Here is a 19,578-nt window from a genome sequence, read left to right on the forward strand (position 1 = left end):
TAGTGGCCATTATTATGAAGTAAATATTTGTGTTATTATTTAGCAATGTTGCTATGCAAGTCTCAGTGATACACTGAATTTGAACTGTTGCCAAACTCATTCATATCCAAAAAACCCTTCTTTGTGAATGTTTTTACACAACTAGAATAATCTGTTAGATATTTATATATTTGTTTCCTTTCAAGAAATAACTTCTTGTATTGATGCTACAGACATTACAAAAGCAAAGTTATTTTAAGCAACTGTGAAATTTCTTTAGTGACTACAATTTCATGCAGAGTTAGTCTAACATCCATTTCATCCTCCTGTGTTTTACACAGCAGTAGCATTCTGTTTCTGACAGGTTAAAGCTTAAAATTTGTCACTGTCTTGAACAAAGCTGTTAAGCTGACTTCTGAATTAGTCTGAAATTGCTTACAAAATCTGATGCAAAGTGAAAATAAATATTTTGATGCTTCTTTATCAAAATTAAGAAAAATTATGTCACTTATTCAAAGACTTTTTTGGGCTTTAAAGCCAAATTAGATAATATATTGAGAAACATAAAGTAATGGGAGCCATTCTAGCCTATGGTAAGCTGAGAAATAAAGATGTGATAATTTTAAATAAAAACTAGTAACGGAATTATTATTAATCTGTTAACTATAAATGCAAAAGAGACCTGCACAAAGCTAGCTGTGTTTTCTATATAAGTCATTCAATTTCTTATAGAAGTGAAATATGGCTTACTATCAACATTTTCAAGATGACAAAAAAAATAGCTTAGAGGTTTAAAAACTCGGGGCTCTAGAATCAAAGAGACTAAACTGAAACCAGGTTCTGACACCTAACTTCATGTAATTTTGGACAGATTATGCTCTGGTTTTCTTTTTCAATTAAATAGGGATAGAAGTATTCACATTATTGGATTGTTATCAGGACTAAACAGATAACATGAGTAAAACACTCAGCATATAACTAGTGTAAAATAAACATTCAAAGGTAACCCAATGTAATTATGACATCCAAACTGAACACTGTGGAATAATTTGCTAGTTCAAAGTCACAAAGCTGAGATAAAAATTTAACTGTTTCCGGGGATTTAGCTCAGTGGGTCCGGTGCCTGCCTCAAAAGCGCAAGGTTCTGAGTTGGATCCCCGGTACCAAACAAAACAAAACAAAACAACAAAAAAAATTTAACTGTTTCAAACACTTATAAAAAGACAGAAAGGGATGAAGTTCTAATGAACTACTGTATACACATGTTAGTATTACTTTTGTGGCCTACTTGGAGTGTGTGGAAGTTCAGGGCAGAGTAAAATACACATTGAAAACGCTAGTGCTACTACATAAAGCTGGTGAGCTAAAATTAGCCCAACTACATAGAGGAGTGGAAAGTAGAGGGGACCATGTTCTTAAATTTACATACTGCTTAGGTTCATTTAGTCAAATCTAGTGTAATGTAGTAATATTGAAGATAAATACATTTATCATTTTTATAGTCTCTGAAAAGACTTTTTCCATCAGACCTAGGGATTGAACCCAAGCAACGCTGACTTGTGTTGTGAGCCCTTAATATTCTGAGACAGACTGGCCTCAAACTTGTGATCCTCCTGCCTCAGCATACCAGGTAGTTGGGATTCCAGGCCTGTACCACCTGACCAGCTGAGAAGTAGATTTTAAAGAGAAGACAAAAGCCCTTTATACAGTATCTGAACTCTGAGCTAGATCATTATAGAGTCAGTAATGGTATGATCTGGTGATCTGTATCACAAGCTTTTATTGGTATTGTGAATAATATCAAGATATTTCATATTTCATATAAAAGAAACAGCATTTTCTCAATCTGTAATGTGTTCTCTAAAAAAGTCACTTTTAAACCTATTTATCAAATGTTCCCTAAATCTCTGAAATGTTACATGGTAGTAGATTAAAAATATAAATGAGAATGTTAATAGGGAAATTAGAAGTAATTGTGATTAGTTTGTTAGCTATATTTTTTCATGAAGTGACTTTGCAAACATATAGCTTAATTTTTTGCTATAATGTCATTTGTGGTCTCAAAAAATATGACGGCTTTCACTTGACCTAGTATCCTAAAGAGTTGAAAATCAATAATATGTTTTATTCTAAAATGACTTTTAAAATGTGGGTCTCTTTCAACTTTTAAAAGACTTGGCCTAAGAAAATTAAGCTGCTCAGTAGTATGCTTGCTTATTAGCATGCATGAGGGCCTAGGTTTGATCCCAAGCACTGCAAAATGTATGTATGTACGTATGTATGTATTTAAGAGCTCCACTTAGTAATGGCCTTCAAAGAAAATTTTAGTAATAAACTCATTTTTTCAAAATGCAATCTTTTACACATTTAAAACTTTCATACAGCATACAAAATGGCACAAGTTTTAAAGTTAAAATTTGTAGTTTTCTTATTAAAGTATGTCAATTGGCAGTATTCAAAAATACTGAAATTTAGGATCATGTTTGCTGTAATTTATATCTACATTTTTTCACGTTAACAAGTAGTTACAAATAGTAAAACTTTTATATTACTAATTCTGTTATTACATTTCCTCTTGATTCAACTGATCCAGAAGCTAGGAAGTAGAGAAATAGAAAAATTTCTTCCAAATTTTTGTGACTGGAAATCTAGTAGTTTATGATTTATCTCTCATGTATTTTCTTTTGCCCTATTTTGCCAATAACAATAATAATTATACTGAGTTCTCCAAATTTTCTATTTTTTCCTTGCTTGTTTTTGACACCAAACCAGATAATACTATTGTCAATATCACCAGTGGCAAATGTATTTACCAAATAACTGTACATGCCAGGAACAACTCTAAGGAGTTGTATGTATATTACCTCAATTAATTCTCATAACCACCCTATGGGACGGGAACTATGATTATCCCCCACTTACAGACAAGGAAACAGACACAATGATTAAATAATTTGTCCAAGAACACCAACTAAATGTTTGAGAGAGGATTTGAATCTAGATAGTCTGGTTCCAGAACTAGGGTCCTTAACCACTAATCTAAACTCACTCCAATTCAATCAAGATAGAATGAATAGCAAATTACGTTGGAATAATTTTATTGGTTTATACTGATGAGTAACTTAGCTAAACATATTACCTCTAGGAGGTGCTCTGATTTGGTAACAAGTTTGATCTTAAGACCAATCATTTGGAAATGAGTAAAAAAGTGCTAAATTCAATTAAATAAAAATATTTTGAAGGAAGAAAAAAGAAACCAGTGATATACTATAAGATTTTGCTAAACCAAGGTTTAAAAACCAAACATATCAGAAAGGTACTAGCTAAATAGGGGCATATAATGAAAAAACAGAAAAGTTCTACAAGAACAATACCTGAAAGAGGCTGAAGTCCTTAAACTATAAAGCCTTAAATATAGGAAGAGATGGAGGAAAAAAGCACCTAGATGCCATAATAAATTAAAAGTTCACAGAATTAGAAAGACTATAAAGAATGAGAAAAATAATCTACTTATTGAAATTCTATGCTTCATCTTATAAATGTTAGAAAACAGAAGTTAAAAAATTCTTAACAAAAAATATTTGATTTATTTTTATACTCAGGAAAATCCCCCAAATCTACTTTAATCTGGTGGTAATAATGTTCACTTAAAAAAACGTTACTTGAATTACTAAAAAGTGCTAAATAATCTCTTTTTAGGTAGATGTGGACTGCTTATGATATCCTTATAAAGAAAATGTAGAAATAAAAGATCTATGTTTATAGTTAGTTACTTAAAACCAAAGAATGTTTCCAATGGATAACTGCCAATATGGAGACCAGTTTTTTTATTCTTTCAAGTTTTCTTGTTTTTTTTTTTTTTTTGGTACCAGGATTGAACTTGGGACCTTGAGCTTGCAAGGCAGGCAGTGGAACTACTAGGCCAAATCCCTAGCCCTATTCTTTCAAGTTTTAAAGTATCATTCAGGATATATAAGTAGAATATATAAAAAAGGTATTTATCAAGAAGCTATAAAGTTTTAGTATATTTTCAACCTAATTTTAAAAATAGCACCATTTCCAACATGTTCTTAGTAAAAACAGCCTTATTCAAAGACAAAACCTTGTAAAATACTGTGTAGTAAAGGCTGGCTGGGAACTGAGAAACTCTGTAATTCTTAGATGGGTGGGTGTAAGTGGGGCATACGTGCAATCACAGCACTCTGGGAGGCTTCAGAGAGAGGATCACAAGCTTAAGTCCAGCCCAGGCAACTTACTGACTTAGAACTTGACTCAAAAATAAAAAAGCTCGGGATGTAGCTTAGTGCCTTAGGTTCAATCCCCAGTACCACAAAAACAAAACAAAACAAAAAACTGTTTTACACTTCAAAATTTATTGGGAGATGAAGAAAAGCAAAACAATACATAAAATAAAGTGCAAATTAAAAGTATTCCCAAGTGCTTTAGGAATAGAGGTATAGTTAATATAGTTTATGTATTACAGATTTTTACTTTCATTAAATGAGGACTAATTGTAATTGTAACTTACAAATTAAGGCTTAAGCCTAAATTGAATGAAACAGGAATGAAAATTTTATATATTGTTACATATTATCATGTACCAATAATGTAGAGTAGTAGTACACAGATTAAACCAAGTACTTTTTCTCCTCCTTTTCCTTCTTTTCAAACAAGGTCTTGCTATGTAGTCCAGGCTGGTCCTGAAATCTTGCCTCAGATCCTCTTGCTTCAGCCTCTGGAGTGCTGGTATTACAGGTGTGCATCACCATACCTGGCACACAAGTACTACTTGTATACTTCTATAAATGTGGCTTGCTCAACATGCTATAATATTGAAAAGTACTGATTCTGTATAAAAGGTACTAGTAAATGCTTGATGAGAAATACATCCTGAAGTGAGTGAGGAGGTGCATGCCTGTAATTCCAGCACTTCAGGAAGCTGGGGCAAGAGGATCACCATAAGTTTGAGGACAGCCTGGGCTATACACTAAGTTCAAGGCCAGATGAACTACACAGACAGAACCTGTCTCAAAAAGCCAAGAGGGGGATGTGGGGGGGGGGGATACATTTTAGAGATTATGGGATAAAAGCAAAGTAAAAATTTCACTGGATTCACTGCAAAAGGTTATTAGGAGACAGACTCATACTTAGATGTATTAACTGGAAGGTGAGTTACTTTCTGTTACTGATAAATTGTAACTGCTGAAAGGTCTACATACAGTACATAGCTCAATTAAGAATGAAAATGGAACAGGAATATAATCAACTTTAGAAGTAAGTGATCCAATCTTGGTTTTACTAAAACTATACCACAAAACTGAAGTATTAAGAAGGAATAGTGAGAAAAGGCAGTACGTAAAAATAGCTTTTATAGGTACTTGAGTTATAGTTTAGGTATATTTTATATCAATCAAAGGGTAGAACTCTAAATTTACTCTTTTTTTTCTCGGTACCTACCAGGGATTGAACTCAGGACTTTGTGCTTGCGAGGCAGGTGTGGCATCCCTGAGCTAAATTCCCTGGCCCTCTCAATTTACTCTTAATTACAAGTGTAGGATATACACTGTCTACTGTAGAACAACCTTTGTTATTCAATCCAAGTTTGGAGTCCCAGCAAATAATCACTCTTGGTTGAGTAGTGGTGTAGTACATGGAATAAGGAGGCAATGACTCATCCAGGGTCCTTTAGCAATTTGTCACATCAGAAAGGGGGGTTCATATTAAACTAGTTAAATTTTATGTCTTAAATTTATTTAAAATCAAGTTTTTAAAATTTGTTTAAGATTATATTTATATACAATAAAGACTACCTTACATGTAAGGAAATCTAAATATAAAACGTATTACTGGTATATTTGAACCAAAGAAAGGAAATCCATGTTAAGACTCTGCCACAGTCTTTGGGACACTGGGAATTTCAAGTTCATGTTATTCAGAAATCAAATAGGCTGAACCCTAAATGCTAATATTTTCAAAGCATATCTGCTTGTTTTTCTTTGAGAACTATAAAAATGTACTCAGTGCTACAAAGAAACTTTAACTACCTAACCATAAGAATTTATCATTACCTTTTGAAACCTTTATACACTGTAACATCTCAAACAGAATCCAGTTTGTGTAAGAGAATATTAAGTGAAAACTTAATAGAAAGATGCTAGAATTTTTTCTCATTCCAAACACAGGGAATTCATTAATTCAGGGTTTTTTGTTTTGTTTTGCTGGCGGTGCTGGGGATTGAATGCAGGGCCATGCATGTATGTGCTATGCCAGTGCTCTACCAGTGAGCTACCTCTCCAACTCTAATTCATTTTTATTTGAGTAACTTAAATTATCTTTTCAGGCTACTTTAAAAATTCCAGAAATTGAAGAGGTTTAAAGAAAAGGTTTTAAAACTGATTAAATTCATTATTAGTTTTAACAGTAGGTTCAAAAACATTTTATAAAACAGAACTACTATCTTTGGATTAGTTTTTAGATGTTAGAGATGAAATTAGTCATAATGGTTTTTTTTAGTCATAACATAATATGTAAATTAACAATTCTGTTACCCAAATTTAGTTATAACTTATTGTCTATAATTCTGTGCATTGTCTTCTTCCTCTCATCTCAAACTTCATCATAAAACTGGCTTATTACAAATGAACAAAAAACATAATGAATTATTCTTTGCTTTCATTTGGTCAGAAGTTAAAGAAGACTGGAGACAGACAGTAATTCTGCCTTCTCTTTCTCTGACATCCAGGATGAAACAGGATCCTGGGAGGTAACCTCCTTTTTCACTTCCATATGCTTTCACTGATCTAGTGGGCCAGGCAAGAAATTAATTAAGTTAACTGTACTGCAGTTAATTGTACTAAGAAATGTAAAAGCCAGAGGTTTGTTTTTACTTGAGTTGATTAAGCAATTTATGCTTTACTTTATCTCTAAACAATCAAATACAACACATATTAGAAACAGTACCTTTTTGGTTTCAAATTGTGCCTCTTCCTGACAGCATCCTCTGCAATCAGGATCCAGCTGAAGTAGGTTGAACTGTCCAAGAAGATCACAAGAGCTGCAGAGCAAGTTGCTAGAGAAGCCTAACTCTGTGCATGCCTCAGATGAAAACTCTGCCTTGAAAGCAGACACCTGAAAATAAAAATGAGAAAAACATAATGGGGCTAGAGTCTAACACACTGGAGATGATTGCTGAATTGTTTCAAATTCTTACGTATTTTTGAATTCTACAGCCTTACATAAGTCTTTAGTTCTTCCTTCTCTTCCCAGCTTTTTTCTTAAAAATTCGGACATCTTTTAGTTTAGCAAAAGATATATCATTTAATAATATGCATGACATCTTTATTATATATACAGTAATTTTTAAAAAGTAATTTCCTTATAAGAAATTAAAAAAAAAATTTCCATTTCATTTTAAGGACTCAGCACCTGTTTATATGGATTATGGAATAACACTGTCTGCAGATGGTCTGCAGGGAAGGGCAGGAAAAGGGTGGGGTGAGGGAAGGCAGGAGGACATAAGAAATCAAACACTTGGTTTAGGTACAAGCTCCCACCCTTTACAAGACACATGACCCTGAGCAGGCTATCCTTCCTAAGCTTTAATTTCCTTATTGATAAAGCCAGAAACAGTAATTTCCACATAAAACAGGCTGCTAGAAGATTAAGTGAAGTTATATAAACTAACCAGTCAGAATGACTGACAAAAGCAGGCTTTCAAAAATATTAGCTCTTTCCCCAACCATTCCTCTCATTTCTCAGTCAATGTGGTGTATTTCCCTTTGTCTAAGGCCAATCCCTCTCTCTACCTGTGCTTTGGAGTCTATCTTCTGTCATATCCACAGGGGCTTCATTTCACTGACAACTTAATCCTACAGTATACTCAAGCACTATGGTTCTAACTGCTCTTACTATGTTGTCATTTCTGAATTGTTACTATTACTGAATTTCTGATTTACACTCCACTAAATTTGCTAAAATTAGCAAATCATAAAATGCAAAGGCACTCCAACTAGTTCTACTTCAGTTGTTCCTTCAAAGGTTTGTCCTCCTCTTCCTTTCTTCTATGTATTCCTTAAATGCTGTTGCTTCCCACAGCTCTGTTTTTGGCTCTATCTTCACCTTACACACTTTCTATGGATGATCACTTCCTCACCATGATGGCTTCAAATACCATTTCCTGAAAACTCTCCAAGTCTTGATCTTGGGTGTCAAGCTTCTGAAGCCAAGAGCCCATGTGATGTCTCATTTAGATCTTGCATATACACTATAACTTTAAAAATCGGTAACAGTGAAATTTATCTTTTTTTCTTAAATGTAGCCCTCGTAACGTATTCATTATCTTAGTCAAATGGCAGCATTTCTTTGACCACCTAGTTTCCCAGTTAAGTCATCCTACATGCTTCATTTAGCATTCTCACAACCTATTAGCTGACACATTTTCACAATGCTGTCTGTTAAGGAACTTTCAAATCTTTTCCTGACTCAGGTGCATAAATGATCACTGCCAGCTCTACTTCTCATTACTTTCCCAATTCCATCTTACTTTCTAGCTATAACAAATTCCTTTAGTACCCTTAAGCATAAAACTACTCCATACACTTTTGTTCAAGTTTTTACCTATGTCTATGTTTTTACCACTTCTTTGCCCTCTAAATTTCCACTTATTTGCAAGAACCTAATTAGTATCAGTCTCCTAGAAAGCCTTCTCTGAATCATGTCAATCTTTAGCCATAGTAATTTTCTTCTCTGAGGAAGAAATTTGTGCATAGCTATAAAATAGTACCATTTATAACAATGTAGTATGTAATATAGGATTGCCTGACTCCCTAAAACAATACTGTGAGCTCTTCTGAGGGCAAGCAGTAAGTTGTCTGTGTATTTCTAGTCCTTGAGCTAGTTCTTACATGTTTGTTAAATAAATGAATTAGTTAAAACCGTAGCCATAGTCTCTTTACCTTTGTCTGTCTCTGTCTTTCTCCTGTCTCCTTTTATGACTCTGGCTCCCCCCCAACACTCTCACCCACTCCAGACCCCTTCCATCCCCATCTCTCTGCATTTCTCTCTTGCCCACTCCCCTAGCTCTCATCCTCTTTCCCTAAGAAAAAAAAAGGAAACAAAACAAAACACCATAGCTTCAAATAGAGAGAATTTCAGATTGTTTCCAACTATAGTACTGTAGGCAATTTTCTAGACTAAAGGTCTGTACACTTTAAGCAAATGCCAAACAGCAATTATGTTAGGCTTTAGAGGCAATACGGTTTCTGATGCAAATACTCAACTCAGCTACTGGAATACAAAGCAGTCAAAGACATATATGAAGGGGTGTCACTGTATTCCAGTAAAACTCTTTACAAGAATAGGGCTGCCTGGATTTGGCCTAGCAGTTGTAGTTTATCAACTCTTTTGTAAACTGGGTAGAATCAAAACCAGTGCCTTTTCTCAGTGAAAATATTGCTAGCATTTCACTCAAATGCTGATCATCCCATTGGTCTTATACTGAGTCAATACTTTAATGTGAAACTTCATCATCTTTTGCCCTCTAATAATGCAGAATGTAAGTAATCTTCAAAATAGATCAAATATCCCAGCAAAGCAGAAAGGACTTATCAAACTTTTGGTTGGCTGGTGTGCTTGGCGTGGTTAGTTGGTTAGTTGGTGTGGTTAATCCCGCTAGTTCAGTGGTGCAGCAGGCTGTGCATCATTGGAAGCTCTAAAAGGTTTATCATCATTGGTCTAATTTAACTATGTAAGACACTTGTTACTGTACTATTACTGTACTTTGTATAATTTCTCTGTTAGTAACGTGATCTGTAAGATCCTTTTCACACGTTAATTTGAAATTAATGTGGCAGATTATATTTTCTAAACATAGCTGTATTAATATGCACACATCATCCCATATGTTCTTCTTACCAAGTGGCTGGTAGTCTTACACTGAGATGTGGACTGTTGGAACAACTGAGGGTCTATTGTTTCCTCTTCTTGAATCTGGCCAGTTGTGACTATTCTGACCAAGAAGGTGGCAGAAGTTGACACTGTGTGATTTAGACATTAGATCACACACAAAAAAACCAGCCTCTGGCTAGCCTCCCTTGTCCCCACTATCAATTGTGGAACTGAGCCACTATGCTGTAAAGAAGCCTCAACTACAATGGCAACATATGCAGGCCCATGTACAGAGCAAGTGAGATACCCAAGTGACAATCAGCATCAACCACTAAACATGTGAGTTGAACAGCCTTCCAATTTTAGACCCCAACCTTTCAGCGCAGGTCTGATATACCATAGAACTAACAAGCCATCCTTGGTGTGCTCAGTCTGCATTGCTGACCCACTGAATCCAAAAGCAAAATAAACAACTGTTTCAGACCACTAAATTTTAGGGTAATTTATTTTGCAGCCATAGAACTGAAACACCCAATGAAAATGAGTTTATTATAAAAATTCTGAACTGGTTAAGAAATTGTAATCCAAACTTAACAAAATAGAAATTTCAAGGGGCTAATTGTATTAGGGACTTTGGAACCTACAGATGCTCAGTGGGTAACTAAAAGTAGAATAAAGTGTGGCACCTCTGTCTTCATCTGTTTTTTTTGGTACGGGGAATTGAACTCGGGACCTTGCACTTACAAGGCAGGCGGCGGAAACACTGAGCTAAATCCCCGGCCTGTCTTCATCTGTTTTACTGCCTTAAAACTTTCAGATTCCCATTCAGCACTATATGTAGGCATGTCAATCATTTAAGGAGTGTCTGTCTAAAAACTATAATACAGGGTTTATTAGCTCTAAATTTTACCCTATCTTACATCCCTTCAACACTGAGGACACCAAGACAAGAGTAACTTTTCAGGATTTGCAGGGACATCCAATTGCCAGCTCCTATGATGTCTAATTACAGATGCCCCCCCCCCCCGCCCGCCCGCAGTGATGCCTCGAAGCCTCTAGTCATTTTGTTATGATGTGTATCTAGATGTCCCTCCCAAAGCTGCATGTGCTCATAGATGGGGCTTTTCAAGGTGACTATGAGAGCATTATAGCTGATTTGCTGTTAGGAGGTGGGGCCTGGTTGGAGGAGGCAGGTTTATCTCCCCTCCCAACTCCTCCCCTCACTCTCTGCTTGCTGGCTGCCATGAGGTGAACAGCTTTCCTCCACCAGACCCTTCCACCATGCCCCTCTGCCATGCTATTTCTTCTTTAGAGCTGCTGACTGTGGACTGAAACACGAGCCAAAATAAACCTTTCCTCCCTTAAGTTGCAGATTTCAGGTAGTGTGTCTCAGCAAAAAGAAAAGTGACTAAGACATTGTCCTAAACCTGCAGCCACCTCATATTCCAGGAAAAACCAAGCTTTGCAGACCACCTCATGATGAGGTCACCTCCCAAGTGGAGCTTAGGTTGCACCCCATAAGCAGGAAGCATCATCTCAGGATAGGAACCAAACTGCCTCCTCAAGTGACAATGGCTCTCCCAGGACATCACAGAACTTAAAAAGGAGAAAAAGTACAGAAAGCATCTATTGTACTGCCCATTAAAAGGTGTGTGCTTAATAAATGTTAGTATTATTCCCCTCTTCCACTATGAAAACACACTGAAAAACCACAAAATACTATAAAAGAATTTTAATTATTACATTAGACAGGGAATTGAGGATAAGCACAGGGGAGGTACAAGGTATCTTTAGTTTCATGAATGAACTTTTTTCTTTTCCTTTTTTTTTTGGGGTGGGGGCTGTTTCCTTCATTGCTCTGCAGATTTAAGGTTTTGACTCCAAAGAACATCCAGGGTATATGTTTAAACAATTCACAGAGATAACTACTAAATGCTAATACACAAGAGTTCAAAATTATAAACTATGCCGGCTATCTTTATTGCCAAAACATTAAATTTTGTAAAAAAGGTAAGCTTCTAAGGACAGAGTTCTGGCTGAGATAATCATCTAACTCTCTCCATTTGAAAGTAGGATTAACTAGGAGACTCTACCCCTTCTTCTCCATGTATTATTAAATGTTTTATTATACTTATTCACACACACACAGAGTTGTTTCCTCAACAGTATTCACTCCGAGAAAACTCACAGGTTTCTCATGTAATTCCGAAGAGATTTCAAGTCAGACAAAATCAAATAGATGGGTTTAGAAATAACCCCATCCTGTGACAATGAATACCAGAAACATGGCGATTACACGAAGCTATTACCAAGCATCAGATATTTTGCTAAGCACTTTACATTATTATTTCATTTAAACTCACCCGCTCTATGGAGTAGGCATTATCTTCATTTTATAGAGAAGGAAACTGGGGCTTAGGGTAGTTAAACAATAGCAGCATTAAGATTCTAACCCCGGCCTACCTCAAAAGCCCTGCAGTTTCAACAGTATGCCCCAACAAAACTCATGCCAAGGGTTAATTCCTCAATATAGCAGTCCTGGAAGGTGAGGCCTGGTGGGAGGTATTTGAGTCCCCACAAGTAGATTAATGCCTTTCCCACAGGAATGAGTTAGCTGCCACCTCCACTTCTGCTTTCTGCCAGGAGTTGCAGTAGCCTGAGGCTCTCACAGATGCCGTGGGTTAGTCTAGGACTTTCCAGTTTCTAGAATTGTATGCCAAAATAAACATTTCTTTATATATTACCCAGCCTCAGATATTCTGTTAGAGTGCCAGAATACAAAGCAAACCCCTAACTACTGCTACTGACTACTGTATTTCACAAAATCCATGATACACCATTACTGTTCGAACCACTAATAACAAAAAAGCTGACAATTGTAATTGTGCCACTAATTTCTTAGGAGACATGGAGACATGGAGATGCTGACCTATGAAGAACTGGGGTAGGATTGAGATGTCTCAGAATCAATGATACACATATAACTCTATATTGATTTTCATTATAGTGCCTTTTTTTTTTTTTTGGTACCAGGGATCGAACTCGGGTCCTTGGGCATGTGAGGCAGGCGGTGGAACCACTGAGCTAAATCCCCGGCCCAGTACAGTGCCTTTTTGAATAAGGAAATGTTATATGTAGTCTGAGGGAAGGACTGAATACCACTTAGTTCCAGGGAGCTTTAAGTAAACAGCTTCCTTAGGCTATACTAAATGTTACTTTCCTGATCCTTACATTGAAATGCTGATAACTATGTACTGCCATTAATTTGAAATTCCAGCTATTGAGCATGAGCAGCATGTCTAGTGTAACGGCTGAAGTGTAAATTATCAAATTATGATATGTCTCAAAGATACAGTTTTATCCTTTATTCACAATAGTAACTCAACCTCAAGGTGTCAACAAATTGTTTTCTCACTCCTCTTTATCCATATGTCAGGTTCTAAAGATTTGGCTAATTTTCACTTCTGCCGATCACTTCACTTGGTCTTTTTTTCCCATAGGTCAACGGTGAAATGCAGTTTTTCTAACTTCTTATTGTTTTCCAACAATTCTCTATACTCCTTTTCATTTTCCAGGTTTTTGCTTCTTTTTGTAAAAACAGTAGTCATTACAGAAAAAAGAAAAATAAACCTTATGAACCTTGAAACAGTTCAACAGGGTGATTTTTCTAGGATTTTCTCTTTTCTGAGGCATTTTTGTAGTTTGAGTTGCGAGTGGGGTTCATCACCACTCTAAAGAAACTGCAGATATCTCAGTGACATTGATAGGACAGAGTAACACAAAGGAACTGGGATGCCATTTACACCTCAGAGGGATTTAGGGGAAGAGATACATGTGAAGTACAGTGAAAAAACAAACAACAGGAAAATGACCCCTGTATTCCTTTTGGTTGCACTCTAATTGGCATGGGAGTAGGAGCAATGGAGGGACACAAACATAAAGCTATAATCCGGTTCACACCATGGATTAGTGCAATACAGTATAAAGTCTGATGACAGACTATGCAGAAGAGAAATTATATCTGACTTTTCAGGTCTGGAAACAGAGTGTGAGTTAGTTTACACTCTATCTCAACACTACTTGAGAGAAGAAATGTGGAAAGTAAGGAGAGTAAAATTTGCCTTAGACTATAGTCAGTTTTTAAAAGTTAAAACTAGAAACAGATTTCCTTTTACTCTAAGTTATATAACATCATGAATTTAATAGGCAGAGTTTGAGAGATTGTGTAAGAGGGATATCTTTGAGAATATTTTTACCTGCAATAGTGTGTTGTGACTAATGAACTAGAGCAGTGGTGGCGAACATATGGCATGTGGGCTGCAGTGGGCTGTTTGTTATTACTGAAAGCTCTAAAAGGTTCATCATCACTGAACTTGAGCTTTATTTGATGACTTACTGCATGGAAGTTAGGGGGAAGTCACATTAACCAAAGAATGGGTAGGTTGATTCCTACTCTAAAAAGGTTTCAGTCTATTGTGTGCTTACTTGCTACAGTTGTCCAGTCACCAGATAACTTTTAAGTGAGATCGAAAGTAGAGTCTAAGCATCATATTTTAACTTCCTCTCCCACCAAAATTCTTACACAGGTCTCCAGACGGAACTACTGACACTAGAACTATATGAAACCAATTATATGGAATATATGATTGATAAGTTTATAAGTAGACTTCAAAGTTCCATGTTTTCAGAATTTTAGAACTCCCTAATTCATTCAACAGATATTTTACTTAGATGTCAGGTATTATATTACTCTATACGTATATTACATATGATAAAATAATGATCAGGAACAGTGAGTTGGTACTTATAGAGGGAGGGACTCCATGAAAGCAGTGGGAGAATGCCAAATATCAAGAAATTAAAATAGAAAATTGTGAAAACTAACATGAGAAAATAAGTACTGATCACTACTGGAACAGTGAAAAATCCTTAATCTACACTTGGGGTTCAGAGAAGCTTTCCTGGAGGAATTAGTTTCTTAGCCAAAAGCTGAAGTGTTAGGGAGTAGTAAGTAGAAGATAAGCCATGCTTTGTTAGAAGAAAGGGAGGAGGGGATGGGAAGCTGGCAAGCAGCTGCTAGGTAAGGGAAACACCACGAAAGCCTGGTGTGAGGGAATCTAGTATGCATATGAAAACAAGTGAACCCAATTCTCCACCTCTACTTTTTTGCCTTCCCAGTAGAGGTAACTGCTCAAGAATAAGCCTGGATGGACAAACAAGGCCTTATTAAGAAAAATTAAGGATGACAGACTCTACCTAAAAAGCAAGGGGGAGCTAGTGGAGAGTTTTAATCATGATAGTTCTGTTTTAGAAAGATCACTCTGAATGTTCTATAGAGACTCAATTAGAAAGGGAGAAAATCAGATGGGGACACAATTTAAGGAAATTAATTACAGGAAAATATAGTGACCTGAATTTAAGTGCTATCTGGAGAAACAGAATTAAGTGAACTGGCTTGGACACTTTTAAGAGCTTAATGACTATTTAGACTGAGTGTTAAAAGGACCAATTTCTGGTGGTAGATGTCTGTAAGCTTAACCTGTCTCAAAATAAAAAAAGGGATGGGGATGTAGCTCAGTGCAAAGGCCCTGGGTTCCATCTCCAATAAAACACACACACACACACACACACACACACACGCACACACAATTTCTGGTTTGGGCAACTAGGAAGCTGGCAAAGCCAACCACTTAGCTAAGGAAAAAAGTCTGTGGCCTGACCGAAGAATTAATAGTAAGTGGACTGATTTCAGAGATATTTAGGAAGCAAAATCAGTGATTTGGCAATTGCCTGAATGTGAGATTTGCAAGGAAAAGAAAGCGACAAAGGATGATACCAAGTTTCTCGCATGGATTGAGATGGTCACTATGGTACATTAAGGGCCATGAATACCTCCTGTCCTGATCTGCATACTTTGCTATGTGACTCTGTCATTCCTCCTATATAAAGATGGAATGTATTTCCCTACCTCTGAAAGGTGGTCTGGTCTTGCGACTTGCTTTGCCAAGAATTATGTGGTGTAAGTGATATACGTGATTCCCAAGGCAAGACCTTAAGGAGGGATTTTAAGGTTTTGCTCTTTGAAGCACTGTCCTGAGACTGTCTGGAAAAGAAGTTGGTCTAGCCTAAAGAGGATGAGAGGTCACAGCTGATAGCACCACTATGAATGATGGTGACCTTGCACTTTTTGGTTTAGTTGAACTACTAGCTCAAAGCAGTGCACAAATGAGGCCAGAGGAAATTAACAGAAGAACTGCTCTACTGACTCACAAAATTATGTGCAATGGTTGTATTAAGCCACTAAATTCTGGGGAGTGGTTACACCGTCAAAGGCAACTGGAAGTTAAAATAGAGTGAAATTCGGAGAAGGCAGCTTGAAATGTTTCATGCTATCCTCTTGTGGTGAGGATGAAACCAAATTCAAATGGGAGAAGAAAGAACCTCTTTGAGAAGAAAGTTCAGGGAAGAATGTTCCAGTAATTCCTAAATCACCAACTGTCTGAATAACAGTTTGTATTGGACCGTTAGAGAATCAAAGAATCCACCTTTGGGGCAAAGTAGGAAAGGCGAGGATGCTTTTAAACTCCGTGATGAAAGAGAAGGCAGACGTGTTTATAGAGACCTGTATAGTCCCTACTCCCCCCCAAAAAGCCTTAGATAAATCAATTAAAGCAGGTTTCCTAGAACAAAACTTTTCAGCAGCCACAGTAGAGAGCAATTAAGCTGAAACAGGAAATGTACAAGCTCCCAAACGGTGCCTATTCATAGCAAAACATGAATTGCAATTCTTCGGAGGGGTCAATCAATGTCTACTTGTTTCACAGGTAGGAAAGTAAGTTAAAATTAGGTTTTCCTGTTTCAAAGATTAACAACCCATGTACTTTGTCAATGGAAAAAACCCGAAATTTAAAAAAACCAACAACTTGGTTACACTGGTGTGTGTGTGTGTATGTGTGTGTAGGAGAGTGAGAAAGGGTAAATAGAAATTATCGTCTGGGTTAAAGTTTTGAACGTTTTCCTCCTAAGACCTGGGAGCCCTATCATAAGCAACAATACTTCCTTGCATTTCTGTTCTCCTAGAAACACCCTTACTCCTTTCCAAGCTTTACTGCTCTCTTCCTCATGTAATTTACAAGTCGTCCAGCATTAAGACACGTCACATTCCGGCCGCAGCCACTAAGGAAACCCGTTCCTCCCAGCCTTTTCAAGTGAGGCTCCCAAACACGAACTAATGTTCCGTTTTCCTCACCTGCAACTCCTCCTACCCAAGTCAAGCCATCCGCAGAGGTAATACGTACTTACCGCGTGAAGCACACTCGCCAACAGCAACCGCAGGCCAAACGCCGGCCCGAACCATGCCCCCGACCCTGCCGCCATCGCTACCCACTACTGTAAATCCCCGGCCTATCAGAGGACCCCCCTCCGCGGGGGCGTCCACTCTAGAGCCTGATCCGATACTGGCCACAAAAGGCCATTGCTATCAAATTTCTTATTCTGAAAAGATGAACATTAACTAAGGGCATATGAAACTTAAAGATGATCAAATATAAAGACAGTCGCCAGGTGCTTTTTAATTTCCCAAATCAGGCACTTTCTTAAACTCCCTATTTCTGTTCTTCTGAGGGCTTCTTCCTTCCAATCACGACTTTTCATCCCTCAGCCAAGAAGCCCCGCCTTCTCCAGTTTCAGCAGTTTCAGCCCTGCCTCCTCCTCTACATTATCCAATCGCATGCCGCTTTGCTTAAACCCGTGGCAGAAGAACCCAACCGTAAACCGAACCGTGAGCGAACGCCGGGGTTCATTCCGGCCAATGAGCACAGCCGAACGGCCAATGAGCACAGCCGAACAGCCAATGAGCACAATGAGTGGGTGGAGCCCTTGGTTGCCGAGCAGCGTACGTAAATGCGTGCGCGTGGTGGCGGAGGGGGATGGGCGAGGATAGGAGGGGGCGGGACCGAGGGCGGCGCAGCCGCAGCTGCAACGCTGGTGGAGGAGCGCGCGGCCGAGAGCCTGGAGGGAGGGAAAGGAGGAAGAGGGAAGCAGGCAGGCTGGCGGGCGCGGAGGTCGGGAACTCAAGCAGCAGAGGCAGGCGAGAACCCGGCCGCCGCTCCGCGCTGTTGCTGCGCGGGCTTCTGGAGGGGCGGCCGCTCAGCCGGCTGAGGGGAAGCGGCACCGGCGGCGCTGGCGCTGCTGCCTGGGGGTGGGGGACCGGAGCGGCGAGAAGGGGGTCGCTGCGGAGCGTCCTCCCAGCCGCGCTCTCCGCGCCGCTCTCAGGCCCGGTGGGCTCCTCCTGGCGTCTCCCTAGCCTCCGGGGCCCCGCTCCCCGCCCCCCGCGGTATGTCTTGATCCCGAGCGGCGGGTTTCATGGGGCTCCTTAGGATTATGATGCCGCCCAAGTTGCAGCTGCTGGCGGTGGTGGCTTTTGCGGTGGCGATGCTCTTGCTGCTGAACCAGGTCCAGAAGCTGGAGGAGTCCCTGTCGAAGCTGGGTAAGGAGCCGAGCCGCCGAGGGCTGAGCGGTGGCGGCAGGGCCGGGCGTTTGTCGGGCTGGGTTCGCCTCGGGGCTGGGGGGTTTCCCGGAGAGTCGGGCTGGGGGGCGTGGAGGGCGCGAGCTCCGGGAATGGGTTGAGCTGAGCTTGCGTGGTGCACTGGGCTCGCGAGGTCGCGGGGCAGAGGTTGCCAGGCTGGGCTTCCCGGAGCCCAAGGGTCGCCCCGAAGTAGGCGTTCCGGGCAGAGGGAGCGCGCTGGACGGACTCGGCCGGGAGGAGATCGGAAAGCGCGGCCCAGCAGGGTCCGGCGAGGGGCATTCTCGCTCGAGAAGTGGGGACCTGGGTACAGGATCCTTTGGGGGTGGTGGTGGAGGCCAGGTTCTCGGAGGGTTAGATGCGCAGGAATAGGAGGAGACCCCAGGAAGGGTGGGCTGTGAAAGAAACGCGCCGTAGTGGCTCGTGTTCTGGCCAGTGGCAGCAGGAGACCTTCCAGTTGGCAGTCGAGGGAGGCTGGCCAGGTAGGACGAGAAAACTAGTGCGTAGAGAGCTTTAACGGGTTGCCGAAACGAGGCATCTGGAGATTTAAATTCTTTAATAGCGCGCCAAACTGATTAATTTGGGCGTTACAGTAGGGTTGTGTGTATTTGTTGCTTCGCGGCAGTGTTGATGTAGATTTAGAAGGCAAGGAAACTCTGAAAGGAAATTACGGTGAAGTTGATGTTTAATAAAGGAAAAGTAAGATTCTGCGCAAATTTAACTATAAAGTTCCTTTACACGGTTAGCAGTATTTTAATGAATGAAGGGGTCTGAAATACAGAATTGGAGTGTGAAATTGTGAAAGACCAGAAGGAAGCACAGATAATAGGTACTTTCAGATTAGTAGATAACTTTAGGATTTGAAAGAGCTCAGGTTGGAGAGGGAGTTTTAAAGAATCACAGTGATAAATTTTGATTTAAAAATATGCATGCTGCTTAAAAGTTAGCTTGAGAGGTTGTAACTGAATATATAAAAGTAAGGTGAAGTATTTTTTTGCACATACTTTAACTTTACCGTCACCTTAAACACCATTAGAAAAGCAAGCAAAAAAGTACCTTCAGCAGTATAATTTAAACTGAGGAGTAACTGTGGAAAGCTAGATGCTACTGGGGATAGGGATTAATTTTTAGGAAAAATGTGACAAACGTAATTGTAATTTTACACGTAGCTATTTCCAATTTTGGTATAC

At 39.0% G+C, this 19,578-nt stretch overlaps 2 protein-coding genes across 5 annotated transcripts in view; one reads left to right on the plus strand and one right to left on the minus strand.

Moving 5' to 3' along the window:
* The window catches only part of Selenof (selenoprotein F), a 33,394-nt gene extending 15,872 nt beyond the window's left edge, over nt 1-17,522 (minus strand). Inside the window, exons 1-2 of one of the 3 annotated variants that reach the window (XM_004841338.4) lie at nt 17,167-17,517; nt 6,940-7,107 (exon numbers count right to left, since the gene is read on the minus strand). In XM_004841338.4, coding sequence (XP_004841395.2) covers nt 6,940-7,107; nt 17,167-17,241 — 243 coding nt within the window. In that variant the 5' untranslated portion in view covers nt 17,242-17,517. Of the gene's footprint in view, nt 1-6,939; nt 7,108-17,166 lie in introns of all 3 variants that reach the window. The other 2 variants (XM_087213035.1, XM_087213034.1) reach the window with 2 other exon arrangements.
* A 297-nt stretch (nt 17,523-17,819) lies between these two features.
* Hs2st1 (heparan sulfate 2-O-sulfotransferase 1) overlaps nt 17,820-19,578 on the plus strand; it is a 217,405-nt gene continuing 215,646 nt past the window's right edge. Inside the window, exon 1 of one of the 2 annotated variants that reach the window (XM_004841337.4) lies at nt 17,820-18,352. In XM_004841337.4, the coding sequence (XP_004841394.1) occupies nt 18,229-18,352 (124 nt within the window). In that variant the 5' untranslated portion in view covers nt 17,820-18,228. The remainder of the gene's footprint in view (nt 18,353-19,578) is intronic. The other variant, XM_004841336.4, reaches the window with a different exon arrangement.

Source organism: Heterocephalus glaber, unplaced genomic scaffold (assembly GCF_053883595.1).
Source record: "Heterocephalus glaber isolate CG9 unplaced genomic scaffold, H.glaber_assembly_v1.0 deba00001442, whole genome shotgun sequence".
Classification (NCBI taxonomy): Eukaryota; Metazoa; Chordata; class Mammalia; order Rodentia; family Bathyergidae; genus Heterocephalus; species Heterocephalus glaber.